At 38.8% G+C, this 17,299-nt stretch overlaps 1 protein-coding gene across 5 annotated transcripts in view; it reads right to left on the bottom strand.

The window, feature by feature from the left end:
• The window catches only part of Fam214a (family with sequence similarity 214 member A), a 55,740-nt gene that overhangs the window by 5,268 nt on the left and 33,173 nt on the right, over positions 1-17,299 (bottom strand). For 4 of the 5 annotated variants that reach the window (XM_048332150.1, XM_048332149.1, XM_048332148.1 and 1 more), the window contains 6 exons: positions 14,029-15,868; positions 11,950-12,063; positions 9,660-9,739; positions 7,355-7,463; positions 5,190-5,348; positions 1,601-1,669 (listed from right to left, as the gene is read on the bottom strand). In XM_048332150.1, coding sequence (XP_048188107.1) covers positions 1,601-1,669; positions 5,190-5,348; positions 7,355-7,463; positions 9,660-9,739; positions 11,950-12,063; positions 14,029-15,868 — 2,371 coding nt within the window. Of the gene's footprint in view, positions 1-1,505; positions 1,670-5,189; positions 5,349-7,354; positions 7,464-9,659; positions 9,740-11,949; positions 12,064-14,028; positions 15,869-17,299 lie in introns of all 5 variants that reach the window. The other variant, XR_007208768.1, reaches the window with a different exon arrangement.

The raw sequence follows: 17,299 nt of genomic DNA, 5'->3' as shown, positions 1-17,299 counted from the left end.
GCCTTGTGTATCCGAGGCAGGCACTCTTGCCACTAGGCCATATCCCCAGCCCGGACATTCCTTTTTGAGATGTTTTCAAGTTTATTAAAATAAGGCTCATTATTATGAGACCCAAGGTCAGCTAAGTAATACTTGATGTCCTCATTGTCGGAATCATTTCAGAGCTTTCAGTGACACTAGTTTGTTTTTGTTTTAAAATCACCAGTATCATAGGCCAAAATACGTGTCCTTACTGAAGACTGAAGTGAATTTAATTGGTACTTGGCTAGGAATAATTGAAGGAACTTTACTTTTTAAAAAATATAAAATTTTAAACAAAACCCCAAGCTACTGATCTGACTTTAACCAAATTACCAACACATCACTAGGTAACTTGGTGCCCGTGCTTTCAGAAGCTCATCCGTGGCACTGGACATCACTCACTGAATCAAAATGAGAAATACATCAATATTATGATCCAAGTCTTGTAACCACAACAACTAGCAAGCCAGGAGTTCAAACCATGATTATGAATGGTTAAGCTTTATAACAAATAAAAGACATGCCCAAATTTTATACTGAAAATTAACCAGTATAGCTGGCAGTGTCTAAAAGCAAGAGGCGAGGCTGCCTCCAGAATGATGACTAGTGACACTAGCTTTCCTCAAGGGCTACAGAGCCAGGGGCAATCACACCTGGATTCAAGATCTGTTTACAAACAGACCATGCTTTAAGATGTAGTGACTCTTCCTCAGTAAACATCTACATGTTGGGGAGTGCTGTTTCACTACTCTGAGATATGAAATAAACCAATTTATTAGGACACTAGTCATGAGCAAAAGTTGACTTGACAAAACACTGGACAAAGTCCCTAAAAAAAAAGCCTTGCTGGCCTAGATCAGATCCTGTGCATAAGGAACCAGTCTCAACTAGGCTTTTGGTCTGCAAACAACGCTGTAACAGATTCAGGGTTTGCAGATTTGCTGTAGCTCAGACTTGAAGATAAATACAATTGCAAACAGGCCTTGACACTAAGTCATGCTTTGGGCAGCCTAGACCAAGGATAAGAAAGAACTGCCCTGGGTGGCCAGAATTCTCTGGAGTAATCCCCATCAATACTCAAAGCAATGATGCTTTCTCTGCTGTGGCATCTGTCAGGCCAATGTTTCTCCTTAGATCTGTTTTAGAAATCGTTATACTAGGTATACTAGGTATAACATCTTGGGTACCAAGTTTTCCTGCCAAAGCAACACTAACATTTGATCTCCTTTTAAATAGGTGAAACTGCAATATACCTCACCATATTGAATAGAAGGCACCGATAATGTTGTTTTGTTAGGTTCTGATTATACTGAACATAGATCAATTTATGTTATGTTATGCAAATGGTTCTGTATTGTTTTTCCCATGTACTATTCCTCTCCAATAGCCTATTGCTGTTTTCCTTTTATGGAAGTCCCCAAATGGCCATTCCTGGGGCAGAGCATGGACACTCCAAAGAAAGCTGCAGCCCCACTGTTACTTACCAAGGTTGTTGCAGCAGCAGGAGCAGGAGAAAGGGCTAAGTTCTATATGTATGTGAGAGAATGATTATTGCAATTGTAGGCTATAAAACACATACCACTTGTATTGTTCCTGAAGGAGGTACTCGATAACCCCTTTTACCAAGGGACTCTAAAGTAATCACACCCTTGAAATAAAAAAAGACAAATTGAGTACACATGGACATAGGTGACTAAAATAAGAATAACACACAATGTAATAGTGACAATTTCAAAATTCTATTAGAGGAAGATATTCAAAATACATTAAGAGATATATTCTATGAATATGAAATAGTGAGACTTCCAACTATAAAGAAACAATTTACTATTCTTTCTGGATATGTTAAAACAAATAATATATCATATAAATGGCCCTATTCCTGAAAATTTCCATTGAAATATAAAGGCAAGAATGTTTCTTAACCAAAAAGGAAATTAAGCAAGGTTATAGAAGTATTTCTATGAGTCTTAGAGGAGAGGGAAAATAAGAATAAAAGTAGGGGCTGGGGATATGGCCTAGTGGCAAGAGTGTTTGCCTCATATACATGAAGCCCTGGGTTCAATTCCCCAGCACCACATATATAGAAAATGGCCAGAAGGGGCGCTGTGGCTCAAGTAGCAGAGTGCTAGCCTTGAGCAAAAAGAAGCCAGGGACAGTGCTTAGGCCCTGAGTCCAAGCCCCAGGACTGCCAAAAAAAAAAAAAAAAAAAAAAAAAAGAATAAAAGTAGTTTGGGACTCTATGGTCTATGGGTCCTGCCTGATAATCTTTAGAAGAGATATTCAAAGTAAACAGTAGAAAATAAAAGTTTTAACTAGCACTTGTGGTTTGTGCTATCCAAAAGCCATATAATTCCATTTTCTGAGGACTAATTATTTTTTCATAAATAGGCCTAGCTTATGTTTTATCTTAACCTAAATCGTAAGGCTTGTATATCATTCACTTAATGAGGAATTCAAGGATCCAAATTGATTTTAAATCAGAACACAGGGCTGGGAATATGGCCTAGTGGCAAGAGTGCTTGCCTCCTACACATGAAGCTTTTGGTTCGATTCCCCAGCACCACATATATGGAAAACGGCCAGAAGGGACGCTGTGGCTCAGGTGGCAGAGTGCTAGCCTTGAGCGGGAAGAAGCCAGGGACGGTGCTCAGACCCTGAGTCCAAGGCCCAGGACTGGCCAAAAAATAAATAAATAAAAATAAATCAGAACACAATAGATTAAAAGTTTATGAACTAAGATTTGAGTCAAGGTGAAAGCTAAATTGAGGTCATTTCACTAGAGAAATCTAAAAGAGGAACTTCCCTCCGTCATATACAACTCTAATCTCCAACATCATGTTCAAACTCTAATCTGCAATTCAGTAAGACTCTAGATAAACTATATGTAGATTAAACTCTGAGAAAACTTTCAACATGTGGAATAGTTGTTCTAAGGAGTCCAAAAAAAAACCGAGGGGAAAGTAGAAATTTTAAAGAAGATCATTTCAAATGTAATGTATAAAACCTTGACAATAACTAGGATGACCAAATGACTTTAGTTACAGACTATGATGATTCTTAGCTTTAATTAATGAAGGCTGATTTTATTTAATAAAAAAGGAGTAATACTTTCTTTCAATTAGTTATGGTAGGTAAGTAGAATAACTGCATGTTCTGTACACACATTTTTGTGGTTCCATCATTATATACCATACATGCCAACCTTATGTAAATATAAAACAGGACTGTCCCATAGGTGCCATTTCTGGTGAGTTTAGAAATTAGACTACTTGGGAAATAAAGCATGGGCAATGGTGAAGTTAAGTAACTAAACTCTAAGTACACAGCACTTAACATTAGACCATTAGTGCCACATTAACATTGGAAAATGTTGATGGAAATGGACACTGAAGACATATAAATGGTTCTTGACAAATTCAGTTTATTGCATGGTCATGTAGAAAATGAAGACAGGAATCATGTGTGTGAAAATGGAACAATGAAAGTTGAGATTGTTTTGGGAAGGGAAGGGGGATGGTGGAGAATGATGGGGAAAGAGTTTTATCAGGTTTATCATACAAATCAAGTTTATGACATGTATATTATTTTATACGTGTATGGACACATTAAAATGAAATTCCCTTATACTAGCTAATATTAATAATAAAACCCATCAAAAAGTATTCATCAACAAACTGAATCCTTAACCAAAACATAATACATTAACAATTTCTCTATGACAACGTGATATGCTTGTCTAGTGAAGGACGAGGTCTACCATACTTCAAGTACAATACAGTGGATATGGATATTTACATGAAAAAGGTAATGATATGTAATACCCCTGCCTATTCTTCCCAGTCCCAGAAAGAAAGGCAAAATATACAAAAACTAACAGCATATTGCTAAGGACCATGTATTATTGCTTCTCCTTTTATGCTAAAACACATACAGGAAAGCTAGCTGTTAGAAAACATAATAGTTATTATATCAATTTATAAAGAAAGACTATAGATTTTTAAAAATAATCTAAGTTTGGCATTACATTTAAAAACAATTCTAAACAATGTTAGACCAGTAGTAGCATTGGAAAACTAGGAATTTTAGAAACAGATTGGGAAAGCATATGCAATTTTATTAGCATTACTGGTTTAATAAGTGGAAAATTTAACAAGTCTATGTTGATTTGGTTAATCACAATAAAAAAGAAAATATATACAGCCTTGTCAACCTGGTAATAATGCAAATGATTACCTAACAGTGCCTGGGCATACCTGCTTTTATCTATTTCTGCCTGGATGGACCATGCAATCATTGCTCAAAAACAAAGGGTTGTCATAGCACTTATAGAACTTTAAAAAAATAATAATGTAGGGCTGAAAATCAAACACAAGGCCTTGCTCATTTTGGCAAACATTATCACTGAGCTACATTCTCAGAAAGTTAGAGAACATTTTTTATCATTGACACCAAGTTAGAGAGTCAATGTATAAACCATATCTGATGCTCTGCTTGATGTGATCATTGAGGACATTTTAAAGACATCCACATCCTGTCATTTCTTCCTCTTCGTAATTCAAAAGGAGCAGGATTCAGAATCATTTTTACACTTGAAGGCTTATTTTACCGGCAATTCATTAGGATAAGAGAAATAGGAAAGATGAAATCAGAGAACTGAAGCTAAAGAGTGTACTGTAATTCCTCAGAGCTCTTACTTTCCTCTAAGCCATTAGCATGAGTTATAAACAGCTCGTACTTTCTAGAACCCTAGGATTAGGAAAGAACAGGCCATAGATGAACAAAAAAAAAAGAAAGAGTGGGAAAAGGGTCTCACAGAAACCTTAGTTCACCAGACTCTTAAATGAACTCTTCTGAGCTAAGGAACACTAGGAAAGGCAACCCTCAAGTAGGGAAGGCAACCCTTGAGCAGCCAGGAAGCATTTGACAATTTGTGGGGATTAGCACAATGTTATTACAGCGTCACTAATCAGTAAATCACACAGAAGCAAGTATATGACAGTACATCCTCAAATGCGAATTTTTTTGTTTAAGCTAGCTCAGAAGAAGCTACCAGGTAATATTTTGGTGTATTAGTCTGTATTTAGGAAATATATACTTTTGAACATGATGCCATAAAGTGGGTTGATCTGGGAAGAAAAGGATAATATTTTTTAAAAAATACTTGCCATGTAAGGAGACGGAGCATTGTCATCTGAAACACTGTAGAATGACACTTCAACTGGAAGAGTCAAGTGAGTGGGACAGAAAATACCGCTTGCTCCTACCTCGGCAGTGAAGCCGTCAACTACTCCGAGGGGATCTAAACGGTAATTCAAAACAGATTCCTGGGAGACAAAAAGCAAAGCAGCTGGTGTAAAAAAAAAAAAAAAACCAAGAGAAAAGCTAAGTCATTCACTTCATGTTGTTTAAAGAAACAGATTACTCTGCTTGCTAGGAACTGCTGGGCATGGTGGATGGTGCACACCTGTAAACCCAACACACTTGGGAGGTTGACTCAAGACAGTTACAAGTTTGAGTCAGAACTCAAGTCTACATCCTCAATATGACTTTCTTAATTATTTATTATATAATAAATATTAATACATTCACTCAGTAAATATCCTCTGTAATTTACTGCGGAAAGCATTGAAGTCATTACAAAGGAAACATTTGGGTTAGTCCCAGAACTTCACTGCATCTTTTTAAGTAACTTCAAAAATGTGTGCATATCTATATAAACAAAATCCCCAGTAAACAGTATACAGATCTTTTACCTATTTTTATCTAAGGCTTTTTTTATATACAGACTGTTTCCCTTCCCCCCAGTAAGGATAGTATAAAGAATGGAATTCAAGGATAGAGTTCAACATCTTTGAACTGATACCACCCTTAAAAGGAAAATGGAAAAGAGATCTATTTAACTCAATATATTTTCTTTTTATTTATATTAATACTTTGAAAGATAGTCTCAAAATTAAAATGATGATAAAGTATATAAAACCACAACTGAGATAAACCTATATATTTTACTTTATTTCATTCTTTGTTGTTTTTGTTTTGCTTTTTTGGTGCTGTTCTGGGGTTTGAACTCAGGGCCTGGGTACTTGTCCCTGAGCTTCTGTGTTCAAGGCTGGTGGCTCCACCACTTGAGCCACTGTTCCACTTCTGGCTTTTTGGTAGTTAACCAGGAAGTCTCATGGACTTTCCTGTCCACACTGGCTTCAAACTGAGATCTCCAGATCTCAGTCTCCTGAGTAACTAGGATTACAGGCATGAGCCACCAGAGTTCAGCTTTATTTCTTTGTTTTTTTGAGGTAAGATTTCACTATGTAGCAATCCTCAGCCTCTCCAGCTAAGATACTGTTATGTGCCATAATGCCTGGCAGTTAAGCTGATTTCAAATTAAATAAAGACAATTAAAATTTTGATACACTTGATCTCATGTAGAAATAGCCATATTAAAATAAGATCTAGGGAAGATGTGAGGGAAAAATGAGGGAGGAGGTAACAAGTTAGATAAGAAATGTACTCACTGCCTTACATATGAAACTGTAACCCCTCTGTATTTTACCTTGACAATAAAGAAAAAAATAAATAAGATCTAAGCCAGGCACCAGGGCGTCATGCCTGTAATCCTAGCTACCTAGGAGGCTGAAATCTGAGGATTGTGGTTTGAAGCCAGCTAGGTCAGGAAACTCCATGAGACTCTTATCTCCAATAAACTAATCAAAAAAGCTAAAAGTGGTGCTGTGGCTCAAGTGGTAGAGAACTTCCTTTGAGCAAAAGAGGCTCAAAGACAGCGCCCAAGCCCAGAGTTCAAGCCCCAGGACTGGCAAAAGAAAAAAAAATTTACATGCATCAAAGAATCATTTGAATTAGCAAATCAATCTCCTTGTGCCTTTCCTGGGATCCCAAAGTCATTTTTCTTTTAAATGGAGTATTATTATGTTGCCTAGGATGGTCTTGAACTCCTGGCTAAGTCAATTTCCCATCTTAACCACCTACACAGCTGAGACTATAGTTATGTACCACCACACCTGGCTACTAAGGCCAATTTTACTAGATAAAACATAGTGATGTCACTTTCCTTGGTTATAGAGTAACAGATATTCCCATGCTGCCTGATTTCTCCAAAACCCACCTCCTCCACCAGCTATATACTTCTAATATGTCAATGCCAATAATTCTCCACCTTTCCTTCTAATAAAAAATCAAACAACAAAAAAGGGCAAGGCTTTATAAAAAGACAATTTCTTTTCTTTCTTTTTCCCATTAAAGTTGAAGACATAAATAAAAGCCAGGACCTAGTTCAAGACGTCCCAACTCCTAAATTCATTCCAAAACACATTACCTCAAAATTTCCTAGGAGACTGAGACTTGTTATAGGTGGAGCACTAGAACTCAAAAAAGGCTTTTCATGAATATCAGGAGCATCTTCAATATTTAAACATGGTTGAGGGCTATTAAAAAACAAATCAGCAAAAGAACAGATTAATAACAATTTCTTAATTACCTTTATACAAAACTAAATTAGGAGAATTTGAATAATTTCAAATTACTATAATAAAATCAATGTCACCAAAATTTACAACATAAAACTTCTCACTTAAAGTTTCCAATTAGGGGGGGCTGGGAATATGGCCTAGTGGTAAAGTGAATGCCTCGTATACTTGAAGCCTTGGGTTCGATTCCTCAGCACCACATATATAGAAAAAGCCAGAAGTGGCGCTGTGGCTCAAGTGGCAGAGTGCTAGCCTTGAGCAAAAAAGAAGCCAGGGCCAGTGCTCAGGCCCTGAGTTTCAAGCCCCAGGACTGGTTAAAAAAAAAAAAAAAAGTTATGGGCTGGGGATATGGCCTAATGGCAAGAGTGCCTGCCTCGTATATATGAGGCCCTGGGTTCGATTCCCCAGCACCACATATACAGAAAACGGCCAGAAGTGGCGCTGTGGCTTAAGTGGCAGAGTGCTAGCCTTGAGCAAAAAGAAGCCAGGGACAGTGCTCAGGCCCTGAGTCCAAGGCCCAGGACTGGCAACAAACAAACAAACAAACAAAGTTTCCAATTAGATTTTTATTCTGTATAACAAAAGGGTGTGTGTGTGTATCTTAAATATTTCAAGATGGTTTCAAATAGTGGAAGCTATTGGAAATCCTCAGGAGGCTGAGATCTGAGAACTGTGGTTCAAAGCCAGCCAGGTCAGGAAAGTCTCTAAGACTCTTAGCTCTAATTAACCACCACAAAATTGGAAGTGGAGCTGTGGCTCCAAGTGGCAGAGTACTAGCCTTAAACCGTAAAACTCAGGGACAGCTCCCAGGTCCTGAGTTCAAGCCCATATGACAAAGAAAGAAAGAAAGAAAGAAAGAAAGGGAAAGAAAGAAAGAAAGAAAGAGAGAGAGAGGAGAAAGAGAGAAAGAGAGAAAAGAGAAAGAAGAGAAAGAAGAGAAGAAGGAAGAAAAGAAAAGAAAAGAAAAGAAAAGAAAAGAAAAGAAAAGAAAAGAAAAGAAGAGAAAAAAATATAGCCAGAAGGCAGGGCAGAGTGCTAGCCTTAAACCATAAAACTCAGGGACAGCTCCCAGGTCCTGAGTTCAAGCCCCTATGACCTACAAAAAAAGGAAAGGAAGGAGGGAAGGAAGGAAGGAGAAAAGAAAAGAAAAAAATATAGCCAGAAGGCAGGGGATGTGGATATGGCTCACTTGTAGAACTTGCCTTGTAAAACTGAGGCCTTAGACTTGACCCCAAGCACCCCTTAAAAAAAAAAGTAGTATCATTTGCTAATATGGAGAAAACCACAAAGGCTTCTTTGAAAAGGACTATAAGGGAGGCTGGGCTGGGAATATGGCTTAGTGGTAGAGTGCTTGCCTAATATGCATGAAGCCCTGGGTTCGATTCCTCAGCACCACGTAAACAGACAAAGCCAAAAGTGGGGCTGTGGCTCCAAGTGGTAGAGTGCTAGCCTTGAGCAAAAAGAAGCCAGGGACAGTGCTCAGGTCCTGAATCCAAGCCCCAGGACTGGCAAAAAAGAAAAGGACTATAAGGTAGAGGTTGGCTGGGCACTCATAGCTCATGCTTATAATCCTAGCTACTCAGGAGGCTGAGATTTGAGGATCACTGTTTGAAGTCAGCCTGGGCAAGAAGTCTGTGAGACTTTATTTCCAATTAACTACCAAAAAGCCAGGAGTGAAGCTGTGGCTCAGCTAGTAGAATGCTAGCCTTGAGCATAAAAGCTCAGGAACAGTACCCAGGCTCTGAGTTCAAGCCCCAGGACTGGCACAAATAAATAAGTTAATTAAAGTAAAATAAAAATACAAGGTAGATATTAATGAACAGGAGTATATAAATCTATTTAAATGTTTAAAGTGTTTATTAGAATGGCTAAAATAGGGCTGGGGATCTGGCTCAGCAGAAAGAGCGCCTGCCTGGTGAGCGTAAGGCCCCGAGTTCGGTCCCCAGCTTAGGGGAAAAAAAGAAAAAATCCTCTAGAATGGCTAAAATAGTTGTGGCTGTCTCAATCACTTCCTTTCTTACATTTAGTAATTTTTGCACATGTAGTATCATATTGAAAATATGAAGATTTTGATTTTTGGACTCATTTATTGTCAGAGACTAGAATTTTGTGGAATTCTATTTCAGATACACGGATAGATTTTAAGATAACTACCTTCTCGATGATATGCTTTTCAGATGCAGCAATGAAGAATCCAGATCAAAGCAACCTGATTGTCTTTTTCTTTGAGGAACCTAAAGTCAAAATAATCATAAATGAAAGCTATGCAGCATACTTTTTTTTCCCCAGTCCGGGGGGCTCAAACTCAGGGCCCAGGTATCATCCCTGAGCTTCTTTTGCGCAAGGCTAGCACTCTACCACTTGAGCCACAATGCCACTTCCGGCTTTTTCTGTTTTTGTGGTAACTGAGGAATTGAACTTGAGGCCATGTATGTTCCTTAGTGTTTTTGCTTTCCCTACTGGCTTTCCAGATAGAGTTTTGTGCTTTTGTATCACTAACCTCAGACTATAACAGTGCTACCTCTGCCTCCTGAGTAGCTGGAATTACAAATATGTACCACCATGTACAACTAGATCTTAGAATTTTTTGTGTATGGTATTAGAGTTTGAACTCAGGGCCTGGAACTTTGCTAGGCTGGTGTTCTACAACTTGGGCCACACGCCCAACCCTGTTTTTCACTTTTTTTTTTTTGCCAGTCCTGGGCCTTGGACTCAGGGCCTGAGCACTGTCCCTGGTTTCTTTTTGCTCAAGGCTAGCACTCTGCCACTTAAGCCACAGCGCCACTTCTGGCCGTTTTCTATATATGTGGTGCTGGGAAATCGAACCCAGGGCTTCATGTATACAAGGCAAGCACTCTTACCACTAGGCCATATCCCCAGCCCTCACTCATTATTTTTGAGAAAGGGTCTTTCTGTGAACTTTTCGGCTCAGGCAGGCCTTGAACGTGAATCCTTCTCTCCAGAGTAGACAGGATTACAGGTGTGAGGCAACAGCACTTAGCTCTTAGAACATCTTAAAAAGAATTTAAAACTCCTTATGGGGTCACTCTGACAAGGGTCCTATATGTGATTTTTTTTTGTCCTTGTGATCCTTCACAAGTGCTTATATAGCTTTTTTTCCTCTGATATCATCTTCAGTAAGAGTCCATTGTTTTTAAAAAGTTGTTGGTAAGCCAGGCACCAGTGGCTCACATCTGTAATCCTACTCAGGAGGCTGAGACCTAAGGATCACGATCCAAAGCCAGCCTATGCAGGAAAGGCGATGAGACTCTTATCTCCAATTAACCACCAGAAAACCAGAGGTGGCACAGTGGCTCAAAGTGGTAGAGCACTAGCTATGAGCATAAAAGCTCAGGAAAAGTGCTCAGGCCATTAAGTTCAAGCCGCACAACTGACAAAAAGAAAGATGTTGGTGTTCTGAGTTGTAGATTTGAGATACATTCATTTTTCCTCTTCTCGAATGGAATTCATGGGTTCAAATTTAGTTTTTAGAAGTGTTCGCTATATATTTCTGAATTTGATAGGTAGCATAAATAGGGCATGTCTAAAAATGCAATTAAATGTTCCTATTCACAGGCAGATCTGAATTTGCGTTTCAGATGATACTGTCAGTGGTTCAGTAGTTACTGAGATACAAAACACACACACACACACACACACACACACACACACAATCCTCTAATATTAAGGGTTTTATTCTTTTTTTACATGTAATAGTAAGCACTAGTCAAAAAGAACTTCAGGAAAAATGTTTATTCCTATTTTAATAAATTTCATTTTTATTCATTTCCATCCTTTTCCATATTATTACTAGCTGTTAAATTTGCTATCTAAAAACAAAGCTTAGACAGGTGCTGATATCTCATGCCTCTAATCCTAGATACTCAGAAGGCTGAGATCTTAGGGTTGCTGTTCAAAGCCAACTCACAGGAAAGTCTCTGACTTGTGGCTCAAAGTGGTAAGAGTGCTAGCCTTGAGTGAAAAAGCTCAGGGACAGCACACAGGCCCTGAGTTCCAGCCCCACAATTGACACACAAAAAAAATCAGCTTTCAAACTAAACATTCATTTCAAATATACTTAGATTTGTATGAATTGAAATTTGGATAAATCTGAGCGCTAGTGGCTCATTCTTGTAATAAGTGAAGAGAGAGATTAAAAACAAAAACATACCAGGTATTGGTGGCTCATGCCTATACTTCTAGCTACTCAGGAGGCTGACATCTACAGATCTAAGTTCAAAGCCTGCCCAGGCAGGAAAGTCCATGAGACTTTGATCTGATAAACTACTCAGAAAAAGCCAGAAGTGGTACTGTAGCTCAAGTGGTCAACTGCTAGCCTTGAGCTTAAGGAGCTCAGGGATAGCACCCAAGCCCAGAGTTCACTCAGGACTAGCACCCAAACATACACACACACAAAACGTGAGAGTGGATAAGGGGTACTTACAGGACTTGAAAGAAGGGGCAATCCAGTTCGAGGATGAAAGGCTCTTATTGAGGTTCCATCTAAGGAATGAAAATTATGTTTCCGCCAGATGCTTGAATGTTTCAGGGTGCCCCTCTATTAGGAAAAGAATTCTATTTTAATGGTAATGTTCAATACCACTTAAAGGATTTGTGTGTAGCTTTTTAGTGTCATTGCTAATGTGATCTGAGGTATTTGCATCCTTGGTAAGGAAGCTGAAGACCTACACACACACTAACTGGAAAATAACACCTAAGATTATTCTTTTGGTAATATGCTGAGCAAACTCAACTGTTTTAAAGTACACCCAAATTGCCTTACCAACATGTTCACTCAAAATCTAGCATCTAGTAAGTCAATACTTATTTTAATTTGTGAAAAACAATTCACAAATCATACCAGAAAAAGTTAGTATAATCTTCTAAAATATAGAATATCAAGAGCCATTTTTAGTGAATTAAAATGTGACATATAGGAATATGAAAATTACTACAAATTTAAGAATATATGTAATATAATCACAGCACTATATTTTTACTATGCTTTAAGAAATAGGTTAACTGAGGGCTGAGCACCAGTGGCTTACACCTGTAATCCTAGCTACAAAGGAGGCTGAGACCTAGCGGACCTCAGAGGGAAGCCAGCCTGGGCAGAAAAGTCCATGAGACTGATACATCCAACTAGTCAGCTGGACTAGACGTATTGCTCAAGTGTTAGAGCATCAACCTAGATCAAAAAGAGCCAAGTTAGAGTGTGAGGGTGTGAGTTCCAAGACCTGGTACTAACAAGGGAAAAAAATTTTTTTTAAGGCTAGATGGGTAGTATAGGAGCATGTGTTTGTATCACTTATTGGCCTCTCAGCTAAAATCAAACATAGAGGCATATGCTTATAACCCCAGCTTCTCGGGAAGCTGAGGCAGCAAGATCACCTGAGCCCAGTGGGCAACAATAAAGCGAGCTGCCAATTCTTAAAAATTGGGCAAATTTATATCCGAAGACTATAAGTTATTAAACATACATGAATTAAAATTAGAAGAGACTAATCTGCTACCTAGACTCACCTCAAACCCCTAATTCTTCTGCCTCAGCTTTTCAAGATGAAAAGCTAGGATGAAAGGCATATGCCACTGTGCCTAGCAATAAAAGCTAATATTCATAAAGTCCAGGGTAGGATTTTAAGACACTAGGATTTTATTATTTGGGTGATTATCTTCTATTTAAACAACACATTAAAAGCATACAAAATACTTTAAAATGTGTTTGTTCATCACTACTTTTTCACTCAACTTCTAGCACACTGAAGCCATAGCTCTCCTTCCAGGTTTCTGCTGGTTACTTGGAGATAAAGAGTCTCAAGATCTTTCTTCCCAGGCTGGCTTTGAACTGTAATCCTCAGCTCTCAGCCTCCTAAGTAGCTAGGATTAAAGTCATAAAGCCATCTGGGCAGGGCTAAAAAGTATTTTTTAACATATCAAATAGTATTCATTGTCTTGAATCTACAGACCAAATATTTCAAAACCTAGGTGCTTCTTAATAGAAGTAAACAAACCTTTTAGATTATAGGTAAGAATGAAGATCTGAGCTAAAAGATCAAAATAACAGACCTCATAATAAGATTTATTGAGATAATAGAAGGTACCAGTCCCTATTCATTAAATCCTATGATTTTTTAAAATTCTTAAATCTACATAGAATTTGCTCTCCAGGGAGTGGGCTTATTTACAAAGATACCAATAGCTCTATGGAGGACTTAATTCTATCAGACTGTGTGTTAGAAAAATAATGGGCACCTTGAGTCTTTTCTAACCACTCAGGATAAAGTGAGTTTGATTATCCTTTTAGTCTTTTATAGTTTTTTTTTTTTTTTTTCCAAGAGCTGAGGACCAAACTCCGGGCCTTGAACTTGGGGCCCTGCGCTTGCCAGGCAGGCGCTCTTCTGCTGAGCTAAATTCCCAGCCCCTGATTATCCTTTAAATCCACCCTTGGTCGTTATCACAAGATCTCCTGTAAACAAATTTCAAGCCATAATAGCTGAGACCTCTGTTTGAAATTGTTACCTACCAATACTTCAGTACTTTTCAGTCTTTCACATGTAGACAAACCGTCTTTTGTGTTTTTCCTTGGAGAACAGTTTTGAATTTTTTCTTCAATTGGATCTTCTTTCTTATCCTGTTCATTTTTTAATTTGTCTAACTTTTTGCACTTGAAACCTTTGTTATCTTTATGGAGATAATTTTCTATGCTATTAAGGTGAGTATTTTGATCACATGTCTTGAGCTTTTTTGAGTCTTTATTTGAGCAATTATTCTCATACTTATTCAAATATTCAGACGTTTCCCGCATATTGACTTTTATTCTGGAGTCAACTGTTTTTGAATTATCAAGTTGGAGACTTTCTAAAGAGTCCGGATTACAGTTCTCATTTTTTAGTATTTTTTCCTTATATTTGCTTGTACAAATCTTTTTTTCAATACTGCTGCATTTTGAATACTGTTTGTCAATGGCATTGCTAATTTCTTGCTCCTTAAGCTGGGCCTCCGAAAGTGTATTTTCTAATCTGCTCAGCAAATCTAGGTTATTTTCATTGCAATGAGACATATTTGAGGAAGTGGATAAACTAAAAACTTTGTTCTGTGTCTCCTCACAGGCGCTTTGGATGACTTCGGCAGGATTGTTCTGACACTGGTTTCTTATTTGAGGTTTCAAAGAAGACTTTTCTTTACTGTTGCATTTTAAAGAACTGAACGATTTCGTAGCTATCACATTTTCCCCATCACTGCTGTCTCCTAGCAAGGAAAGTTTTCCGTAGGAAACAGACACAGAACCATCTTCTTTATTTGTCTTCAACAACTGCTTGTCTTCATAGGAGCTCCTGAACACCTTGGAGAGACCTGGTGTGGAGTCCGGCATGGTGAAGGTGGGCCGGGGAACACGAGAACTAGCTGGGTCAATGTGCTCCAAGTGCTGAGCAATCCTCGCAATGACGTCCTGCCGCTCCTGCAGCAGAGAGCCAATCAGAGGGTTCGTCTCCCCGGCGGACAGCCGACAGTAAGGCCCGCTGGCAGGGCAGGCCTCACTCCGCCGAGTCTCTGCTTTGACCCAAGCTTTCCCTTCATGGGTCTCTTCTGAGGAGGTCAACTCTGGACTACCAAAAGAAACAGAGAAAGAGTCTTTACATTTCCTTACATTTTCATTCTCTTGGGAAGGGCGGTAAAGTTTTGAATTCAGTGGACTAGAGTCTGGAGTATTAAACGGAGGGCCAGAAATATGTGAAGGGCTTGGATCACAATGAATCAAATGCTGAGCAATTCTTGCAATCACTTCCTGTCGATCCTGAATTAAAGAGTCTATTAGAGGGTTGGCCTCCCCTCCTGACTGCCAGGAACTCTGGCGGCTAGAAACACCAGAACCAGTCAGTGAAAATGATTTTAAAGTTCTCACGGATGCTTCATGTGACTTTCTATCTCCCGTGCCACCGAATCCCAGAATGTTGGCTTGAGATGTCCCGTGGTCACATTTACTGCCAGGATACAGTTTGACATTTTTGATGGCTGTGGTATACTCCGGAGTTGAGCCATGTTTTACATGCAGGACACTTTCAGGGGCCATGGTCCACGTTTGTTTGCTGCACAGACGCTGGGAAGTGTTTGGACTACTTTGTTCTACTTCATTAGGACTGCGGTGCTGATGGTTTTTAAGTTCATGTTCTTGACTTCTTTTCTCATAAAGACCAATGTTAGTGTGAATACTACATGTCAAAACTGGGTAATTGGACTGCCTGGGTAAGGACTGAACACTGACTTTCAAGGCCACATTGTGAGAAATGTTGGGAACAGGAAACACATGTTCGATTGGAGATTGTGAAAAATTCCACTGGAGGTCAACGTCAGCAGCACTGATTCTAGAATCAAACAGAAAAAACAGAAGCATTGGACTGTAAATTTTAGGTCTACCATTCTATTTAAATTATTATGCAATTATTTATTTATTTATTTATTTTTTTGCCAGTCCTGGGCCTTAGACTCAGGGCCTAAGCACTGTCCCTGGCTTCTTTTTGCTCAAGGCTAGCACTCTGCCACTTGAGCCATAGTGCTACTTCTGGCCATTTTCTGTATATGTGGTGCTGGGGAATCGAACCCAGGGCTTCATGTATATGAGGCAAGCACTCTTGCCACTAGGCCATATTCCCAGCCCCTATGCAAAAATTTTTCATGTGCCAGGTACTTATAATCCTAGATACTCATGAGACCGACAAATTCTAGAGACTCTTATCTCCAATTAACCAGCACAAAACTGTAACTGGAGGCATGGCTCAATGGTACAGCACCAGCCACAAGCAAAGAATCCAAGTGTATGAGGTCCTGAGCTGAAGGCCCAGTACCAATCAAAAAATAAGAAAAGAAAGTAGTCATATACTTATCTTTGTTTGCATTAATTACCACTGAGGCTAATTTTGAGCCACCTGGATATGCATATCATTCTGACAAAACTGACATAAGTGGTATAACATTATATCTGAAGAGATTATTTTTTTGGTAGCACTGAGATTTGAACTCAGGGTTCAAAATTGCTAAACAATAACACTATTGCTTAAGTCATGCCTATAGCATTTTTTGCTCCAGTTATTTTTGAGATAGGCCCTTGTTTTTCAGGCTCTTCTGGACTTGGCTTTCCATTGTAGCTTAGATTATAAGTATGCACTACCACTCCCAGATTTTATTGGTTGAGATAGGATTCATGAAACTTCGGCCCAGATCAGTTTAGAACTGTGATCCTCTTGATCTTACCTCCTGAGTAGTTCAGATCAAAGGCATATGAGCTAACAGTGTGCAGGCAAGATGATCTTTTTAAGAAATCTGAAATTAACTTAAGCACTGAAATTCAAGAATATTATAAACAAACAGTATTTGTCAAAAATAGAAAGGAGTCTGTATGTGCTAGTATGAAAATTGATTTAGCTCATTTTAGAAGTCCAATGTGCTATCCATTATGCTACAGAGCCAGTTGATTTAGCTCATCTTTGTGTAAGATGATTAAGAGAAGTATCTCATGCCCACCTGCCTAAAAGGGCAATTAATTGCTTGGCAACCTGTATGTTTGTTTATGTTTGAGTATACAACACATAGATTTTTTTTTTTTGCCAGTCCCGGGGCTTGAACTCAGAGCCTGAGCACTGTCTCTGGCTTCTTTTTGCTAAAGGCTAGCACTTTACCACCTGAGTCACAGTACCACTTCTGGCTTTTTCTGTCTATGTGGTGCTAAGGAATCAAACCCAGGGCTTCATGTATGCGAGGCAAGCATAGATTCTACCAGTAGGCCAGATTCCCAGGCC

Source organism: Perognathus longimembris, chromosome 23 (assembly GCF_023159225.1).
Source record: "Perognathus longimembris pacificus isolate PPM17 chromosome 23, ASM2315922v1, whole genome shotgun sequence".
NCBI classification, from domain to species: Eukaryota; Metazoa; Chordata; class Mammalia; order Rodentia; family Heteromyidae; genus Perognathus; species Perognathus longimembris.
The sequence above is the reverse complement of the archived record's forward strand: the minus strand, read 5'-3'. Positions and strand labels throughout refer to the sequence as shown.